Genomic DNA, 17764 nt, shown 5'->3' with positions numbered 1-17764 from the left:
TGCTACTTTATCGACAGTAGCGCTTTCGAGTGTTCAACACTTGTAAAGATTAGTTTGATCATGCTTTTAAAGCAATGCTCTAAGCGTTGATATTTTTTAATATAATTGAACATAAAAAAATCAAATGTGGCCCAATTCTGTACAATTATCATAAATATATAAGGCAAAAAACTTGTGTAAGACGGTCTCACGAATCGTATTTTGTGAGATATATCTCTTATTTGGGTCATCTATGAAAAATTATTATTTTTTATGCTAAAAGTATTACTTTTTATCGTGAATATCGGTAGGGTTGACCTGTCTCACAGATAAAGATTCGTGAGACCGTCTAACAAAAGACCTACTCAATGTATAATCGAATAAATCACTTGTAACTAACTATTCTCGAGATATTGCCAGACTTCTCCTACCCTTCTTTTGATGTGCATACACATTTTCAAACTTCTCTCGATTGCTTATATGGTCTTCGCCATTTCAAATGTATCGTCTCTGCCAGATAAATTAATTAATATTTTTTACGACGATCAAAACCAAAGGCAGTGCTAATGACTGGAGTGAATTCGTAACAAGTAGTCGTATTAGAAAGTAATTTAGTGTGAATATGAATTATTCAGTTTCTTAATTTTATCTCCCAGCGTCTTCCAATTTAAGCAGGTTAAAATAAAAATTTCAAACTGAGAAGTTTAAAGGATCGGGGTCTTTTAATTATACTAGTAGCCACAATCTCTAGAAGTCAAAAGATTGCATAAATTCCTACAGTTAGGGATCCCGCAGCTAATGCGCCCGCATTAATTATGTTTGATTAATTCAAAAGCCACCAAATCACGAGTAATTTGCCAAGATCAATACACACGTAAAAATCATTTTACTCCTAAAGTTCTATCATTTTCGAAGCCAACTGAAAAAAAAAAATTTAAAAATTGACAATTTAAAATGATTGTGATTATATTATTATCTATAAATTTAAATTACGAGATTTTTTTAATTAAATTATTTGAAATTTTCATTAAATGATTAATTTTGTTTTTAAATTAATGCAAACCAAATCAAGATTTTTCTAGTATGGAACACGAACATCATTTCCACTAGCTTTAACTATGGCCACACTAGTTAGTCAATTGAAACAAGTGACGATGTGTTCGGACCAACAACTAAAATTTTCTTTTAAATATCGAGCATACAATTATTTCCTATCATATTATCTATCATAAAATACTTACAAAAACACTGAAATATATATATATATATATATATATATGTATATATATGTGTGTGTGTGTGTGTGTGTGTGTGTGTTGATATCGCACAACTCACCACGCAATAGAAAAGACAAATATACTGATCTAGAAGGAACTCTCGAGCAATTTCCTACTCCGAAGTAGGTAATATTGGTGGCCACACTCAAGAACCAACCCATTAATATCTTGATAAGTAAGTAGATACGAAGACCTAAAATTAGTCGATACAACTTCATTACGACATCTTCTGTTTTTTTTTTTTTATCACACAATATTTTTTTACAATGTAATCAATTAAAATCCTCAAATCCTCGAGAATAACTGTATCTAGTAAGGAAAACGTCGAGAATTGGTAAATTGGTGTGTATAGGGATGGAGTTTTATAGTCGACAATAATCGAACAAAGTGTGGAGAGTGGCAAGGCTTATGCAACTTGACTAATGATTTAGACCAATGCCCATCGTTTTTTTCCAGCTTAAAGAAAGGGTCCAAGTGGAAAATAGGGGACTTTTAAATTGGTGGGGAATATATTCAACTTCCCATATAATGCATGAGAAATATATTACTTTATTGTTTATGGCTTGGCAGGAAAGCAGCCAATCAGGGATTGTGCTGAAAATGAGATTCACGACTCACAATCTCCCCCACTTTAAAAGTGCTCCGACTTGGATTTTCACTTGCCATCAAAGTGGATCCAAATTAAGTTTTTGGACTGTGACATTTCACAGTGAAGAATAAATGCTGATATTAAAAAAAATGAGGATCTTTTGGGATCCAGATAAGTGTGATTTATAAATAATATCATTTTATATGGAAAATATTGTCATTTTTACAATCCGGGACAAGACAAAATCAGGGTTACATTAAATATACTTTGCTAGGTTGATTAATTTGATCAATAATTTAATTTTTTGCAAAAAATATATAATTGTATATTGAATAGTGCTACTCTTTTCTATTTATATAATTATATCGTATGAATACGATCGACGTATTTCCTACATATATAAGAAAACTTTTTCTACTGATTAATAATCAATATATATGTTGAGCAGCCAAGAAAACACTTATTATAAAATTTTGATTAATCTTAAAAACTTTGATGTAAAAAAAATCCAATTTTGGATGAGATGATAAAATAATATATAATTTTATATCATTGATTGCAAAATCTAGTTTAAATTTATATATCGAAAATTTTAACTTTATAAAAAAGGAAAAGCTGCAGGCCATGTAGCACATTTGAAGGGGCGTATAATTCCAATCTGCCTTTCCGACCATTACCATTATCACACGGGGGGACACACGTTGTTCGCAATTTGAACATGCTAATAACAAGCAAGCCGCCGAAGCTCAACTTATACATACATAAATATATACAAATACACGCGTGTATATTTGTGTCATATATCATATATTTCCAATTTTCCACACCCAACTATCTCAATTAAATGCCGAAAGTCTAAAGCAGAATATCATATAGTGTGTCACAAAATTTTTAGACAAAAACTTGTTTGACACGGTCTCACGGGTCGTATTTTGTGAGACAGATTTTTTATTGGGTCATCCATGAAAAAATATTATTTTTTTATGGTAAGAGTATTATTTTTTATTGTGAATATCGGTAGGATTGACTCGTTTCACAGATAAAGATTCGTGAGACCGTCTCACAAGAGACCTACTCAAATTTTTAAACAAAAAATAATGGCATTAATTCTAGAAAATGAATCGAAGAGTAAAAGTACAGGAAAGGAAATGTGATACGATGCATGCACAATGTTGATATTTTGGAAATTATCAAAAGTACAAAAAACACAAGTAATTAGTTGCACATATGTAACGTGGGTGGTAAGAAATTCAATTCACGGATAAATAAGATCTTGATTTGAGCCTAGTTAAGTGGTAAAGTGCGTTCATTCGATTTTAATTTATTTAAGTCAAATAAATAGAAAAATGCAGGGGTCTAGGTTCAAAATTTATATTGTGTTTCTATTTTATTATATAAAAATTTTTTAAATCAGAGATATATCCCAAGAAATAATAGAATAATAGACTCTTAATCACTAAAAAAAAAAAGATTCTTCTTATAAAAAATGAGAAATGTCTACATCCGGCGACAATTTCGAACTTAATCTCCACCGTCAAAATTATCAATGGACCAATCCACCAAGCAACATCATTATTATTATTATTATTATTATTATTATTATCTAATATATATTGTATTCATCAAAGGATGGCTTGACTTAACCAACACTTTGATTCCAGTAACCAAAGTCACGTGGCTTTGCTACGACCAATTACGCTTTGACACGTTTGCACTTCGAGAAACGACGTCGTATAGCACCGGGCGCACACGGCCGCCGCCAAATTGGAAGGGCGCTTGACAAGTCAACGTTCCGAAAATAGCATTCGTACAACACCACCTCGTCAACTTAACGCCATCACGGTTCGACTCCGGCATGAACCACCGATATCACGGCAGATTAACTACTACTTCACCCAATTTAAATTACTAGATGACCTTTTTTCTTTGGTTTCTCAATTTTGAGTTGCCGACCCCCCCTGATGTTTTAAACTCTTCTCTCTCTTTCATACCCATAACAAATATAAGCATATTTTGTTTACACGAAAAAATCATTTTTTTAATTAAATAGTTGATCGAATTTATTTTACAAATTTTTCCATGGATTTGATATTATAGACCATGATAGTAAGAAAACAATTTCACTAAATGAATTTCACTGCTGCAGAATCCAAAAAAATAAATCCTTTAAACCCATTGTTTTTTTTGTATGTAAAAAAAAATTATTATAACAGTTCATGCCATGCAAATTACACGAAAATATAGTAACGCAAAGATAACTTCCTTTCATTTTTAAAATACACGAACACAACCCTAACGCACAAACTAAACATTTACAATTTTCTTCATTGACCATAAACTAAGAGGCCAAAATTATAAAACAAAAACCCATCATCTACAACCACACTGTAATCTGTGAAAGGCCTAAAAAGATGTAAGTAGATTTCACAGGCCAACACTTGAACATACTGCTTTATGTTATAATATCAAACTTATGGTAATTGTTTTATTATTTCTTATTTCTACATACTTTGGCTTCTGCCTAACTATATTTCACATTCTATATTTTTAATATTGCCTCTATTTACAATGTGGCACCCCTAGATTTAAAGAAGAAGAAGAAGAAGAGCTAACTCGGCCACGGAGTAAGGTTTTGGTCAATCCTTTTTCTTCCTTTTCTTTTTTATAATATGATTGGAGATGGGAAAAAAAGGACATTTTCAATTTGTAGAGGGGCAATTCAGGAATTTTATATTCCAACCAGAAGTCCTCCCATTGGGGCTCTATGGGGAATTCCCTTTCTTCGTTTGGCGGTTCGGTAACTAGCAGACGTAGGAGGCGGCGTTGATGGGAAAAAGCTTGGAAGCTTGTTGGTGCTACGGCCGTGGACGTGGACGTGGATGCTGCTGCTGCTTTCGGAGTCATCTGAATCCTCCGTCGCCGCCGGATGTAGCCTTCTCTTCTCCGACGACAGCTTATTCTTTTGGATATCTTTGTTGCTCGATGTCCCGACAATCTGAGGAAATAAATGTAATGAAAACCAAGTGAGTGACACAAAAATAAGTTCGTCTCAATCCATGATTAATGCGAGAGTTTTGGAGTCGGGGTACTTTAAGGTTCGATATTGACATAGAATAAATGGGATTATATGTACCTTGCAACCGAGAGAGCAGAATCTGAAGGAATCAAGAAGGCTACGCTCACAGACTTCGCAGGTGTTGGTGACGCCTTTCCCAGGCCTAGGCTGTGGCCTTTCATTCAAGAAGACAACCTTAGCACTGTTGATTATGTATGTCTGAACAGAGCTGATGTCGAGAAACTTTTGGATTTCAGACACCCTTATAACATCGTGGTATGATGACCTCCTAATCTGATTAGAGATGAAAAAAGATAAATAAGTACAAAATTATAAAAACCCATTAATCCAAACATCCGATTAGGCAATACAACGAATGGGAAATGCTATAAAAGGAATAAATTTGACAACTTCATCTCAGTTTGCAAGTCAACGCTATAAAGGATGAAGAAATCTTGAAAAAAGAAGGGTAACATAGATTAAAAAAAAAAACCAAATTGCCAAGAAACACAGGAAACATATCAATTCACAAAGGGAAAGAAACCCATAGTGTGAAAAAAGAGGGGCAAAACATTGAAAAAGGTTAATGAATTCTGAAACAAGAAATTATACCTGAATTGCGCGATGGTCCTTGTGATAAGCCAGACACAGTGAACAGAGAGGACCATTCATACAGTCCAAACAGTACATATTGCATTCACTTTTGTGTGAATCAACGTGAAATTTGCATTGAACAAAGAAGGGCTCCTTCAAAAGAGGCTTCAGCCATGGCGGCCACCGGTTGTCCTCATCATCAGGTCCTCCAGCTCCCTAAAACAAACCGAGAAACCCGCCATTCAAGAAACAAATTAAAAAAAAAAACCCACAAAAAAAGATAAACAAGAAAACAATCCGAAATGGACATCAATCAAGAGCTCATGAAATTACCATGATTCTCCTATTCTTAGGCTTGATTTCACGGACAGCCGTTTCTTGATTATCGATCGCCAGCTTGAATGATTAGGTAATATACTAAATGCCGAACACACAAACGTCTTGAATAGAGTTGCCCAGGTACTATTTAGAGAAAAGTGCGGTGTGCGTGTGTGGAATGCTGTGATTTTCTACAATGGAGTAAAGGTTTTTCTAGGAGAGAGAAGAAAGGTGGCTGTGGAATGGAAAGTTTTGTAGAAGTGGAGGCGAGAGAAAAATAGAGGGATGAATCGTTCTTATCCTCCCGTAGTGTCGCTGTGTCCGAACCTAAACCCGAGGCTGAACCTGGAGATACGTCGCATGCAAGGAACTGACCTCCTTCTTTCCTTTTATTTTAATTTAATTATTATTATTTTTTTATATTCTAATATTTATTTATTTTGTATCTCTCCTTGCCTTTCCTTTTCATGTGTAACATATTCTTGCTTTGGCCTTATCAATTAATTAGTGCATACGATTTCTTTTATTATTGGGTAAGGAACATGATATTAATTATTTCTTTAGGCCGTGTTTGGATGTTTAAACTAACATATATATGTTATAGCCAATTCCCATGGATTATTCTTATTCTATTCACACATACGGAGAACAACAGAAATACAAATCACCTAAGTTTATTGTTTAAATCGAGTTTGGTTCTCATATTTTTTTTTATCTCAAACATGCTTCAACAAAATTTGAGTCGATTTTTTTATCAAATTCGAGCTGCATTCGAACTTTCACGACGAGTTTTAGTAACATATGTGAACACATGTGAATGAAAATCAAGAAAAACGAACTTGCAAAGGGACAATGAATAATTATATCGCCTTGAAGGCATGCAAGAGCGAAAATTAATACTCAATGGCGGAGTATGAGAGGATTGATAGGGCCATTATATTCATATATTTATGTATTAAATAAATAAAAATACATTTTACATTTTTAACTCATTTTTCCAAGGATGTCTTAAATTTGAGATGAAATCTATTCAATTATAACAAATTATTCTGTAAGTAAAAAAAATGTTTAGTTATATGTCATAATCCAAATTCCTAGCTAACTTCGCTGATTGTGATAAAGCGAAGAGCCTTAATCTAAATTTTAGCCATATCTTCTTCTACATATAATTTAGTTGCAATATAACTTGTCTTCCAGAATATGATAAAGCACGAATCACTAAGAATTAGGTAGAATTATTGTGTGTTTTTAATTAAATTGGGAAATATTTAATCGTGGAGAGAACCCCAATTCACATAAATACGGCATAATTTAATTCTAGCGAAACTTATTTCCTTTAATAATTTATGGCTTGAAGTACAGAACAAATATTACTTTTTATGCTAAGAGTATTATTTTTTATTGTGAATACCGGTATGATTGACCAATCTCACATATAAAGATTTGTGAGACAATCTCACAAGAGACCTACCCTTTTTTAACAGTCTCGTTAGCCCAATAATAATAATAATAATAATAATAATAATAATAATAATAATAATACTCTTTGTATGTTATAATTGATAAACTAAAATTCTTATAATAATGATTTTACATATCCACATTTGATTTTTAAGAATTATAACACATTATACATACAAGAAATTAAATGTACACCACATCGGCATCCCATTTTTAGTCATTTAAAGTCAAAATTAACAATCTCATGTGAAAATTTTTAATTTTCTTAATCTTAACCGAGCCCTCTTCCCATAATTTTTCTCTTTTAGTTTCCAATCCATATTCATTTTTATTTTTGCCAACTATATGTGATATTTATAAGAATTAATTTTCTCCATTTAATTCAATTTCAAGACATGAAATCTTCTCGTATTGAGACGTAATTTAGGCATGATTTTTAGAAACCAGTACTTGAATCCTTTTTGTATATGTTGTTCAGTTGATTCAATAGCTTTTTTCATTTCTTTTCGAAATGAAACTCTTTCTTTAATTGTATGTGTGGGGACCCGGACGCTAATCATCTTCTTAATCGTTAATAGGATCAATATACTAGTCAAGTAATTAGGGTCATAAAATTTTTTCCTTAAATTGCGGAACGTAATGGACTTGATATAATATACACATCAGTATACCAGTACAAATTTAATACAACAATGTGAATTCAAACTAACTAAGGTTCAACTACTACATGTCAAGAGCTGGAACCTATTTACATCCAAGTCCGGAATCACCACGCTAATCTCACTCTCTCATCTTCTTCTCGACCCTGATCATGTCCCACCTGTTGTCATGCACACATACAAACAAGACAACAGCCGGATAACTCCGGTGAGAATAAATCCCAGTATAAACAATGTGTGCATGCCATGGTATAATAAAGCATGAAACAGATATCACTACATGTATCATAATCTGACAATGCGAATCGATATCAAACTGTAATTAAAACATGAATTGTAATCTACGGAACATAATTTATACAATCCGTAATTTAACTCATGACTCGGCATCTCAGACTCGACTTATCTCTCATCTAATCTAGGGATCCCGGTGAATAAGAACGTAACAGGTCTCCCACCTACTACTACCGGTCGCGGTGGCGGTACGTTCTTATTTCTGGACTTTGGTCTAGTCTATATCGAATAATCTGTAATAAGGATGCTATCTGTATCTGAAGCATCTCGATATACCAAAGGTCCAGTGTCTTGGCATGTCTGTCCAAGACTAAACCTATTCTGACAATGTGCAATGGGCCAGTGACTCCTCTGTCATAGGCTAGCCCCTCTGTCAGTGACTCTCACTCAATAGCTATCTGCTTTCTACTTTCTAATTCAATAGAATAAACATAATCATTAAAACACAAAGGTATAAAAACAATACCATACAAGTATGTGGTTTAGGGAAACTCGAGTTAAATCTAACTCAAGTCGATCTCCGAGTTAACATCGATTTATACATTTCTCTTCTCGGTCTGACGAAGTCGAAGTCTCGTATTCAAATCTGTCCATATCCACTCTGACAATGACAAGACCGAATAGCCATAAGATCAATAGACATTCTCAAATCAATACTGGTGACAATCAGAACGAAATCAAATTCTATTTCAACGGCATAACTGCACAATAACGATATACCCAGAACACATAATAATAATCAACTCTCACTTCATAATCAATAACGATATGAACCTGATATCAAATCTCAATCAATATCTTTCGAAAATCATAATAATTTCATACAATATTTGTTCTTCACTCCGCTTTCGATTATGCGATGTCTACTGTCTCGAGAACAACATATATGAATCATATTCAATTTCATCAACGTCATATTTTCAAATCATCTCAAAACGTAATAAAACTTACGTCCTTGTGTAGCTCATGTCGAGAGGAACTCAAAACTAAAGTCGGATTACAAATCGGATGGTTAATTCTTGTACAAGCACAATATCAAGATATCAAAGAATTTGAAGCTTTCAAAGGTTTTTTTGAATGGTTATCTCGATTTCTGCTGTTAAGAATGAAAGCCACAACACCTTATATAGCATGGTTAGGCCAAGTGTCTTATTTTTCACACTGCACGTTGCACCGCGGGTGCACCAGCTTTAGACCGCAGGTGCGCTATACATACTGTAATATATCCAACACCTCAGAAGCTTCGACCGCGGGTGCGGTGATTCTTCGACCACGGGTGCGGTGCTTGTACCGCGGGCGCGGTCATGTTTCCGCCGTTGGTGCACTCACCCTACGGTCCAAATGCAACATTTCATGTGCAACCCAACCGCGGGTGCACTGTCTTTTGGACCGTGGGTGCACTGGCCTTGGTGTCTCACCAATACATTTTTGCAACTAGACTCGAATTGTAATGTCCCTTCTTCGGCCTTCGATGATTACGTCAAATCATATATTCATACTTCCTGATTACCAATACTCAAATCTCGGGCCTTACAGTATGGCTATAAATCATGCAAGAATATAGAGTTTTCGTAACATAAACATTGTCACGGTTACAGATATACGAGTTCAAGTGGTTTCATGGTTCTTGCCGGTGCTCGTGCATTCAAGGATACGAGAAGAGGCATACCTTTTGCCGCTCAAACTGCAGCAACGGATGTTATTCCAATCGATCATAATTGATAGCTAGTCCGATTTAAACAACATTCAAAAACAGTTTTTCCGGTTCTTTATACCTTTTTTTAAAAAAAATTAATTATTTATTATATTTATTTTGGCAGTATTGCTAATTTAATTTATTATTTTGAGTAAAAAATATATATAAATCGGTTTAATCACCAATCCGATGATGAAAAAAGTGATTTTAAGTATTATCATACAAAATATGTGTCATCCGTTAATCACTAGTATATACAGCACACCATATTTAAATTTTATTTCAGTATTCCCCAATTTATTATGGTTTCCATTTAACAACAATAAATAGGGTTAAATTAACTGAAATTAGTTGAATATTTATTAAAAATATATATATGTGTCGAATCCGTGCTCAAATTTGAAGTCGTAATGACTAAATATGTTCAAACTCGAAATATTTTGAGCATGTGCATGTGTGAGTTATTTGAATTTCGAAATATCATTCACAAAATTGAAATATATTTATTTAATATATAATTATATTAATAATATATTAAAAAATATTGAAAATTTTATTTTGTCTTGAATTAGCTTCGAAAAAATTAAGAATATTTGAGTTTGATTCGAATTCGATAATTTCAAATGTGAATCATATATTTTTTTTAGTCTGCTCAATGCGTTTACACTTCTAATACGAAGATATTATGATTTTTTGTTTTTATTACTAGTTAAATTATAGAATGATCTATAAGACTAAGAAAAACAGCATAATACCAAATTTTTTGAAATGCTTTTCAGAATGCAACGGAATGGGAATTTCTAGAATGTAGAAAAAGAAATTTGAGAAATGGATTTAATTTAACTGTGAGAAATTGAAATTTATTTAGGTAAAAATAGAAAGTGACAAATTTCAAATTCGTGGAATTATGAAAGTACGTATACAAATACAATCGGAGAACGAAATTTAAACTTCCATTTACGGTGTATTTTCTGATACACAATACATATAACATAATATCAATGGACACTTGATTTTATTGTTTGGCAAATAAATCTAAACACGATTGAAATTATTACAACATATATATTTGTTTGACAGAGGTTATAACACAAATATTTTGATTTTGTATTGCAACTTTTAATTTGAAAATATTTCTAGTAATGTATAGCACTTTCTAGATTTTAGTTGTGTAAAGTGTTTTGGACACATATTAATATATGCTCTGCTTCAATTTTTAATTTTTAACTAAAAGTTAGAAATTGGAATGTGATGTTTTTTTTTTTTTTTATGTTTAATAATGATTTTAAATCATAATTTAACATTTATATCATTAAAAAAATTATCCTTTCACAATTGTTCTCAATTATTTTTATCATACTTTTTCTCGATTTCATGCTACGTTGTTTTATCATTAAATTTTTTTGACTTATGAAACACTAAAAACATTTTTAAAATATTTATCTAAACGAATCTCATGTTGTTAGGATCAAACGTTTACTATTAGACCAAAAGAGTTTATCACTAGGCCGAAAGCTATAGGTGTTAGCCAATGTGCAACTTTATTTCTTTATATTTGTGGTAACGCGAAGTGCACCTACTTGTGTGCTAATAGGTCGGGCTGTTAGGTCAATGAGTCCGGGGAAGTGCGTCTATCTGTTGATGCTATCTCATATCCCTTAGAGATCAATCTTATCTTTTTTCTATCGTCGATCATGTCCCCGGCAGAGACAATATTACGTGTTAAGATCTGGTGTCACTCTTCTACGGCCCACTTAGCCCATGAGAAATTTCTAAAAGATAACCTAACACATGTTAATATAAACAGTGCTTTGTCCATTGAATAAAAATTAGTAATAATAAAAATGCACGGATCTTAATGCACACAGTAATAAATTAAAAGTCCCATGTATAATTGCGTGCTCGAATTGTGCGTCGTTCCAAATTAAATAATTAATTAATTAGTTGCTAGTGAAAGTGTGGCTACATATATACATGTCGACACACGCATAACATTAAATCAAATTATACCTGAGCCATACACCCACGTGTTGAATTTAAGGTAAAACTAGATTTATATAAAAATGACAACGTAGTTTAAATGGTACTTTTTTCCTGGTTGGGCATACCATAAATGATTTTTTTTTCCGGACAACAAATGTTATCACTTAGGATTCATAAGTTTATTGAAGGATTTGAATGAATGATTTCAATAACTTCAAATACATGATGGTAATTTTATAAAAAATAACTAATTGGACATTTGAAATTTATTGTTGACTGAATTTGTTTGCTATGAATTTAAATGCAATATAAAAATATTTAACTTGAATGGTATAAATAAATTGTCCCGTTGGCGGGGACAGAGTCAAAGTTTTTATATTCAGGGGCGAAATTTAATTTACTGAAATAATCGATTATTTAAAAATAAAAAATGTATATAATATATAACAATAGAGATAAATAATTTTTCAGTAAGAGTTTATTTTGATTAAAAAAACTAAATTTCTTATAGTGAAAAAAAAAAAAAAAAACTCGTTGTTTCATAATAAATTTCTTAAAATTTATAAGTACCTATGTCAAGTCTTTCGATATTTAGAATAATAAAATTAAAACTTTAATCAATGCAAATCAAATATTAAAATAGAGATTTAAATTAGATAGTATATACACAAAACCATTTTTTATTTACTTGCTTAATATATTTATATAATTTATATTATACCCGAGTTTTTAATATACATTTTAAATTTAATAAGTCATTAAACTAATGCTGAAAGTTTGAAAAAAAAAACTATGTAATTAATGTACATTTGCGACTAACTATCGAATCATCAAACTTCTATTTTATTTTGTAAACTCATATTTAATTGAAACTTTAAAAGCTAAAATTTCACTCTTTATAGTTATAATGCACATTGAAATAATTAATATATCCATGACATAGTAATTAAGCTTTGTTTGGACAAGTACTCATAAAATATATTTATAAAAGTGTTTTAAATGTAACTCTTTTTTATTTGTTAAATAGTAGAAATAAATATTTTTATAATTAGACTCATGTTTTAAAATATAATCGAAGGGATTAATAAATTTAAAAACTACAAAATTAAGAGGGCTAAATTGTGTCAAAGCTTTTTTTTTAAAATTTTATTACTTTTTATTTAATTAATTATAATATACACGGACAAATATAACCTCTGAAACAATTGAAAGGGGCGGCGCCCCCACTGGCTCCTATTAAGTCCATCTATGGCTGCTGGAATCTTGGAACAGTGATGTCAAAATAAGACCCGACCCGATTTGATATGAAAAAATAAGTTTAAGGTGGATGTTTTTGTATTCGGGTCAGATCGAATTAGTTTGGATGAAGAACGAGTTCGAAGTGAACGGTTTTTTAATATTCTAATGTGTTAAATCATATTTTCTTGATCCATCCAAATTGACACCTCGATCTTAAAAAAGAGTAGAGACGTGTCATCCATGATCATCTATTGATTTTCGAGAATCTAAAAAAGAGAGGCAAAGGAGTCAATTAACACGTGGTACGTATATAATCCATCTGTAATAAAACATAACATTAAAATAATTAAATACTTCTACAGATATGTTTGAGAATATAGACATTAAACAACTACGCCAACTCACTATAATTCCAACGGAAGTTTCCACACAGATACGAGAAATTTTAATTGATTAAAGGCATTCTACATTATTCCCCCATAAATTAATCGTGTGTATGTATATATATATATATGTATATGTATATATGTCACTTGCCAAAAAAGAACAATAGAATTCAATAATTGATAAGGCTTGTCTAAAGTGTCAAATAATAGAAGGCAAAGGCATATATATATATACTCATGCTTTAATACCTTGTGCAGTCATGTGTACAAAGCAACAAATGTTTGATTAAAAATTGATTCATCACCCAAATTTAAGTGTCAAGTGGGGGGGCATTGTTCTTGTCAGTGCTACGTCTCAATTTTTCTTATACTATTTTTCTATTTAATACAGGCAAGCATCATACCTTTACCCGATATAAAAAGAATTTTGAGTTGGGATTTTTTTTTTTTAACCTTTTTTGAGGATTTATATTTGAGATCAAGCCAGCTCATTATCTTTTTTCTTTAATTAAATCTGTAAACTCAAGTTAAACACATGAACAAAAATCGCCGAATTAACTCGATACCCGACCCCTACTCGTTGCTGAGTTTGTGTTATGGTTTGATCGAGTAATGGCAGAGATGAGGGTTGATGTACCATTTCAGCGGCTGAAGTGTGTGTTGCAAAAAACTTGCTAGATCGGTTCGGCTCGTATTTGGTTCAGATTTCGATTCCAAGCTCAAAAAGATTGATTCATAAAAGATAGATGGATGGATATACATAAGCCCATCGATGTAAACAAACATCGGGTTGCCCATTGGGCCTCGATCTGGATGAGGTCCATTTGACTCGAAAACACTGATTAGATGGGACAATATCAGGGTTTTTAAAAAAAAACATCGGGTTGCCCATTGGGCCTCGATCTGGATGAGGTCCATTTGACTTGAAAACACTGATTAGATGGAACAATATCAGGGCTTTTTTTTAAAAAAAAAAAAAAAAAAAAACTTTTTTTACTTAAATGATACAAAATAAATAAATTTACTAAAGTATAAAATGATTTTTTAAAACATATTGATATAGAAAAGGAATAATAATGATAATAAATCATATGAAATAAAACGAAGCTAAAAATAAAAATACTAGATAATAATATTTTCGAAATTAGGGACGGAGAAACGGGAAATGATGGCCAATACCCATTTTATTTGAGAATATAGTTCAATTAATTCAAAAGTCTATTTTGTAAAAAAAATCATATAAATCAGTTTATGCAATTTAATTTTGATTATTTTATAAAATATTAGTTAAATTGAACAAATCGAGTTTCTAAATAAATTTCAATTCCATTTTCAATTTTTATATAACAAATTATAATATCTTTAATGTTTTTTCCTAAAATTTAAGACTAATTTTTAAAAATAAAGCGAGATGTGCTAAAATAATCGGTTTTAATTCGATTTAGTATATTTACTTTTAATTTTTGAACTAAATCGATTTTACCGATCATTTTGATTTAATTGAAATCTTGTTTATCCCTGTTATGGTAATATAATTGATACTCTCGTAAGGATCCGGGTTGTTGTTAACCCGGTTTATTACTTGGATAGTCCGTATCAGAACCATTAGGCCGGGCACTTGCTTCAGAACTCGGGCACTTCGCTTCTTCCCAATAAATTATCATCATAGCCCGGGCTCTCAAGCAAATATCCGGGTACCCTACTATCCGGGCCACCTCGAGAATTGCACCACACTCGAGTGTGATTGGTACAGGCCGTCTAAATCTATCAGAGCAACTTGGACTTTGAGTATTTTAGAAGTCATCATAAGCTACAAGTATGGACAGCCGACTTGCCATAATTAGTAGGTGGCACGAGAATCGATGTACCTACCCCATTTTCTACTATAAATAGCAGGTATTAATGTCATTTAATGATTCTGAAATCTTGGAACTCAAAAGCACTTACATATTTTCTCTCAAAATATTGATTGTGTTCATCTAAAAACCTGCTGACTTTAGCATCGAAGTGGCCACGCCGGACACCCCTCCGGCGCCCATTCACGAGTTCTTTTCATTGTTTGCAGGTGCTACCACAACAATTATCTTCACTCCAAATTCTCAAACACTATAAATTGTTGATTTGATCCGTTGGAGCTCTTAACCCGGCTCACCCATTTCAACGACATCACATCAATAATAATATATTACTATGTTGTTGATTTAAATTTTTTTGAACATTATTACTGTTATTTGATATGATTTATCGTAATTATATTTATCAATATTATTAATTATTATTAATTTTAACAATAGAAAGTAAAATAATATCATTACTTTCTATTGTTAATAATACACCCCAAAGAGAGCGTCCAGTGGCCAGCAAATGGCGTGTCATGTAGCAGAGGAAGTAGTATGGAAATGTCCGAAACACCCCTCAAATAGCCGGAGCAACGGCGTCTGCCCCAGCTGCCTCCGCGACCGCCTTGGCAGCCTCTGCCCTATCTGCGCTAACGTACGTCCATGCGGTTGCGTTTCCAACACCACGTCGTCATCCTCGTCCTCTTCCTCCTCCTCTCGTTCTTCAACAACGGCGTCGACCTCAGCAACGCCTCTAAATTCTCCGAGGCTGAACCGTCCTTCCGACGGTCCAGATCCGTCGCGATCCCCTTCCTCCGTTCTGATAGCCGTCGGATCAGTACGCCGTGGTTCCTGAGGAAAATCTCGACTAAGAAGAGCTACGAACTCGATCATGCCGGCAGCGATGATGAAAATATTGATAGAAACAACAGAATCAGATACTTGGCGAAGGTGGTTACAAGATCCAGGTCAGTTAGCTCGGAAGCGAGTAAGGCGGTGATTGCACCAGGTGTACAGAGATCCGACCTCACCTCTTCGCCGGCGAAGTGGAAGCTGTGGCATTTCACAAGTCCAATGAAGGTTTTCCGGAGTTCCAAAACTTCCAAGGTTATTGTTTAAGATCGATCAGCTTTGCATAGGGTGTGATTTTTCGTATTTTTATTCAAAATTAAATTAATATTGATAATAGGCACAATCTCTGGTTGAAAGAATTAATTAATTATAGATATACTGAGAAAATTAATATAGTTATCTTATTTTTTTAACGAACTCATCAAGCTTATAATATAGGATGAATTTTTCAAATTGGGGCTTTTAAGATTTATAATTGCTTCTGTTATTAATTTCTACATGCTAAAATATATTATTCGACACAGAAAAATCATAAATAACAAGCAAAATTGCCTTTTTTTGGTCTGTTTTTTCACTTCAAGGTTTGAACTTTTCAAGATGTGGTAGGCTCTTCGCTGAGTAATTATTTTTGTTGAAATTTTTTTAAAACTTTTTATTCCACTTGGATTCCCATGTGAATTCCAAATTAAATTGTTTAGATATGATTTTAGTGTTGGTTTCCAAATGTTTTAATCCTAATTTTGCAAAAATATTTCAACTGCTGGAGAAAATATAGCGATACGAGGAATCCAAATATTATGAATTTTTTTATTTTTTCTAGAAATTAAAATCAATTTATTTAAATTTTGGTAATTAAGTTGTCTGTGCAATCTCTTAAAACTTTGATATAAGTTTTGTTCGACACCGTTCTGGTTATGGTTAGATGCATGATCTGGCTGTATACACACAAAACATGAGACTGACTTTTTCACGTGTCAATTTGTTAGATGAATAATTTATTTGACTCGATAAAATATATCAAGGCTCAAAAATATTAATTTTCATTATGAGTGTAGATCGCGTCGATCCGACTCATGAATATAAATATACGAGATATGTCTCTTAAATATCTATTTATTTATGTATAATAGCCAGAATCATATGGCAAGTTCTTGATTCCGATTTTTTTTTTTAAATCGAAACCAGAAAATATCCTGATTCGGTCATAAATTCTGAAAATGTTTATTATTTGAATCTCAATTGCAAGTTAATGTACGTTTATTATTATTATTATTATTATTATTATTTTGCTGAGTAGGTTAATTCTGTTTATGTGACTCGTGGTGAAGGGGAAATTTTCACATTTTATATTGGGTACAAAGATACCCATTATTTATCTAACCAAAGCCAATTTTTATTCTTCTACGGAGCTTCTTTTTTACTAGGTCTCCGACTCGATTAACAGATAACTTTTTATTCACCAAAACTATTTTTCAACAATTAATAGAAATGATTCGGCTTCGTTGGAATTTTTTTTTGGTTTTTTTATAAAAAATTATTAAAAG

General features: G+C 32.3%; 1 protein-coding gene across 1 annotated transcript; it reads right to left on the bottom strand.

Annotated features, from left to right (window-relative positions):
* Nucleotides 1-4089: 4089 nt before the first annotated feature.
* LOC142532922 (protein RGF1 INDUCIBLE TRANSCRIPTION FACTOR 1-like) lies at nt 4090-6097 on the bottom strand. Its single transcript, XM_075639471.1, has 4 exons — nt 5828-6097; nt 5513-5710; nt 4979-5194; nt 4090-4840 (listed from the first exon to the last, which is right to left on the bottom strand). The coding sequence occupies exons 1-4, from the start codon at nt 5828-5830 to the stop codon at nt 4574-4576; spliced, it is 684 nt and encodes a 227-aa protein (XP_075495586.1). The 5' UTR covers nt 5831-6097; the 3' UTR covers nt 4090-4573.
* Between the last annotated feature and the right edge of the window lie 11667 nt (nt 6098-17764).

Source organism: Primulina tabacum, chromosome 18, assembly GCF_025594145.1.
Source record: "Primulina tabacum isolate GXHZ01 chromosome 18, ASM2559414v2, whole genome shotgun sequence".
Lineage (NCBI taxonomy): Eukaryota > Viridiplantae > Streptophyta > Magnoliopsida > Lamiales > Gesneriaceae > Primulina > Primulina tabacum.
The sequence above is the reverse complement of the archived record's forward strand: the minus strand, read 5'-3'. Positions and strand labels throughout refer to the sequence as shown.

Coding starts and splice junctions, on each gene's coding strand:
- LOC142532922 (XM_075639471.1), bottom strand. Junction 5,195..5,512: donor AGGACCATCGCGCAATTCAG/GTATAATTTCTT, acceptor ATCTCTAATCAG/ATTAGGAGGTCATCATACCA. Junction 4,841..4,978: donor TCTGCTCTCTCGGTTGCAAG/GTACATATAATC, acceptor TTATTTCCTCAG/ATTGTCGGGACATCGAGCAA.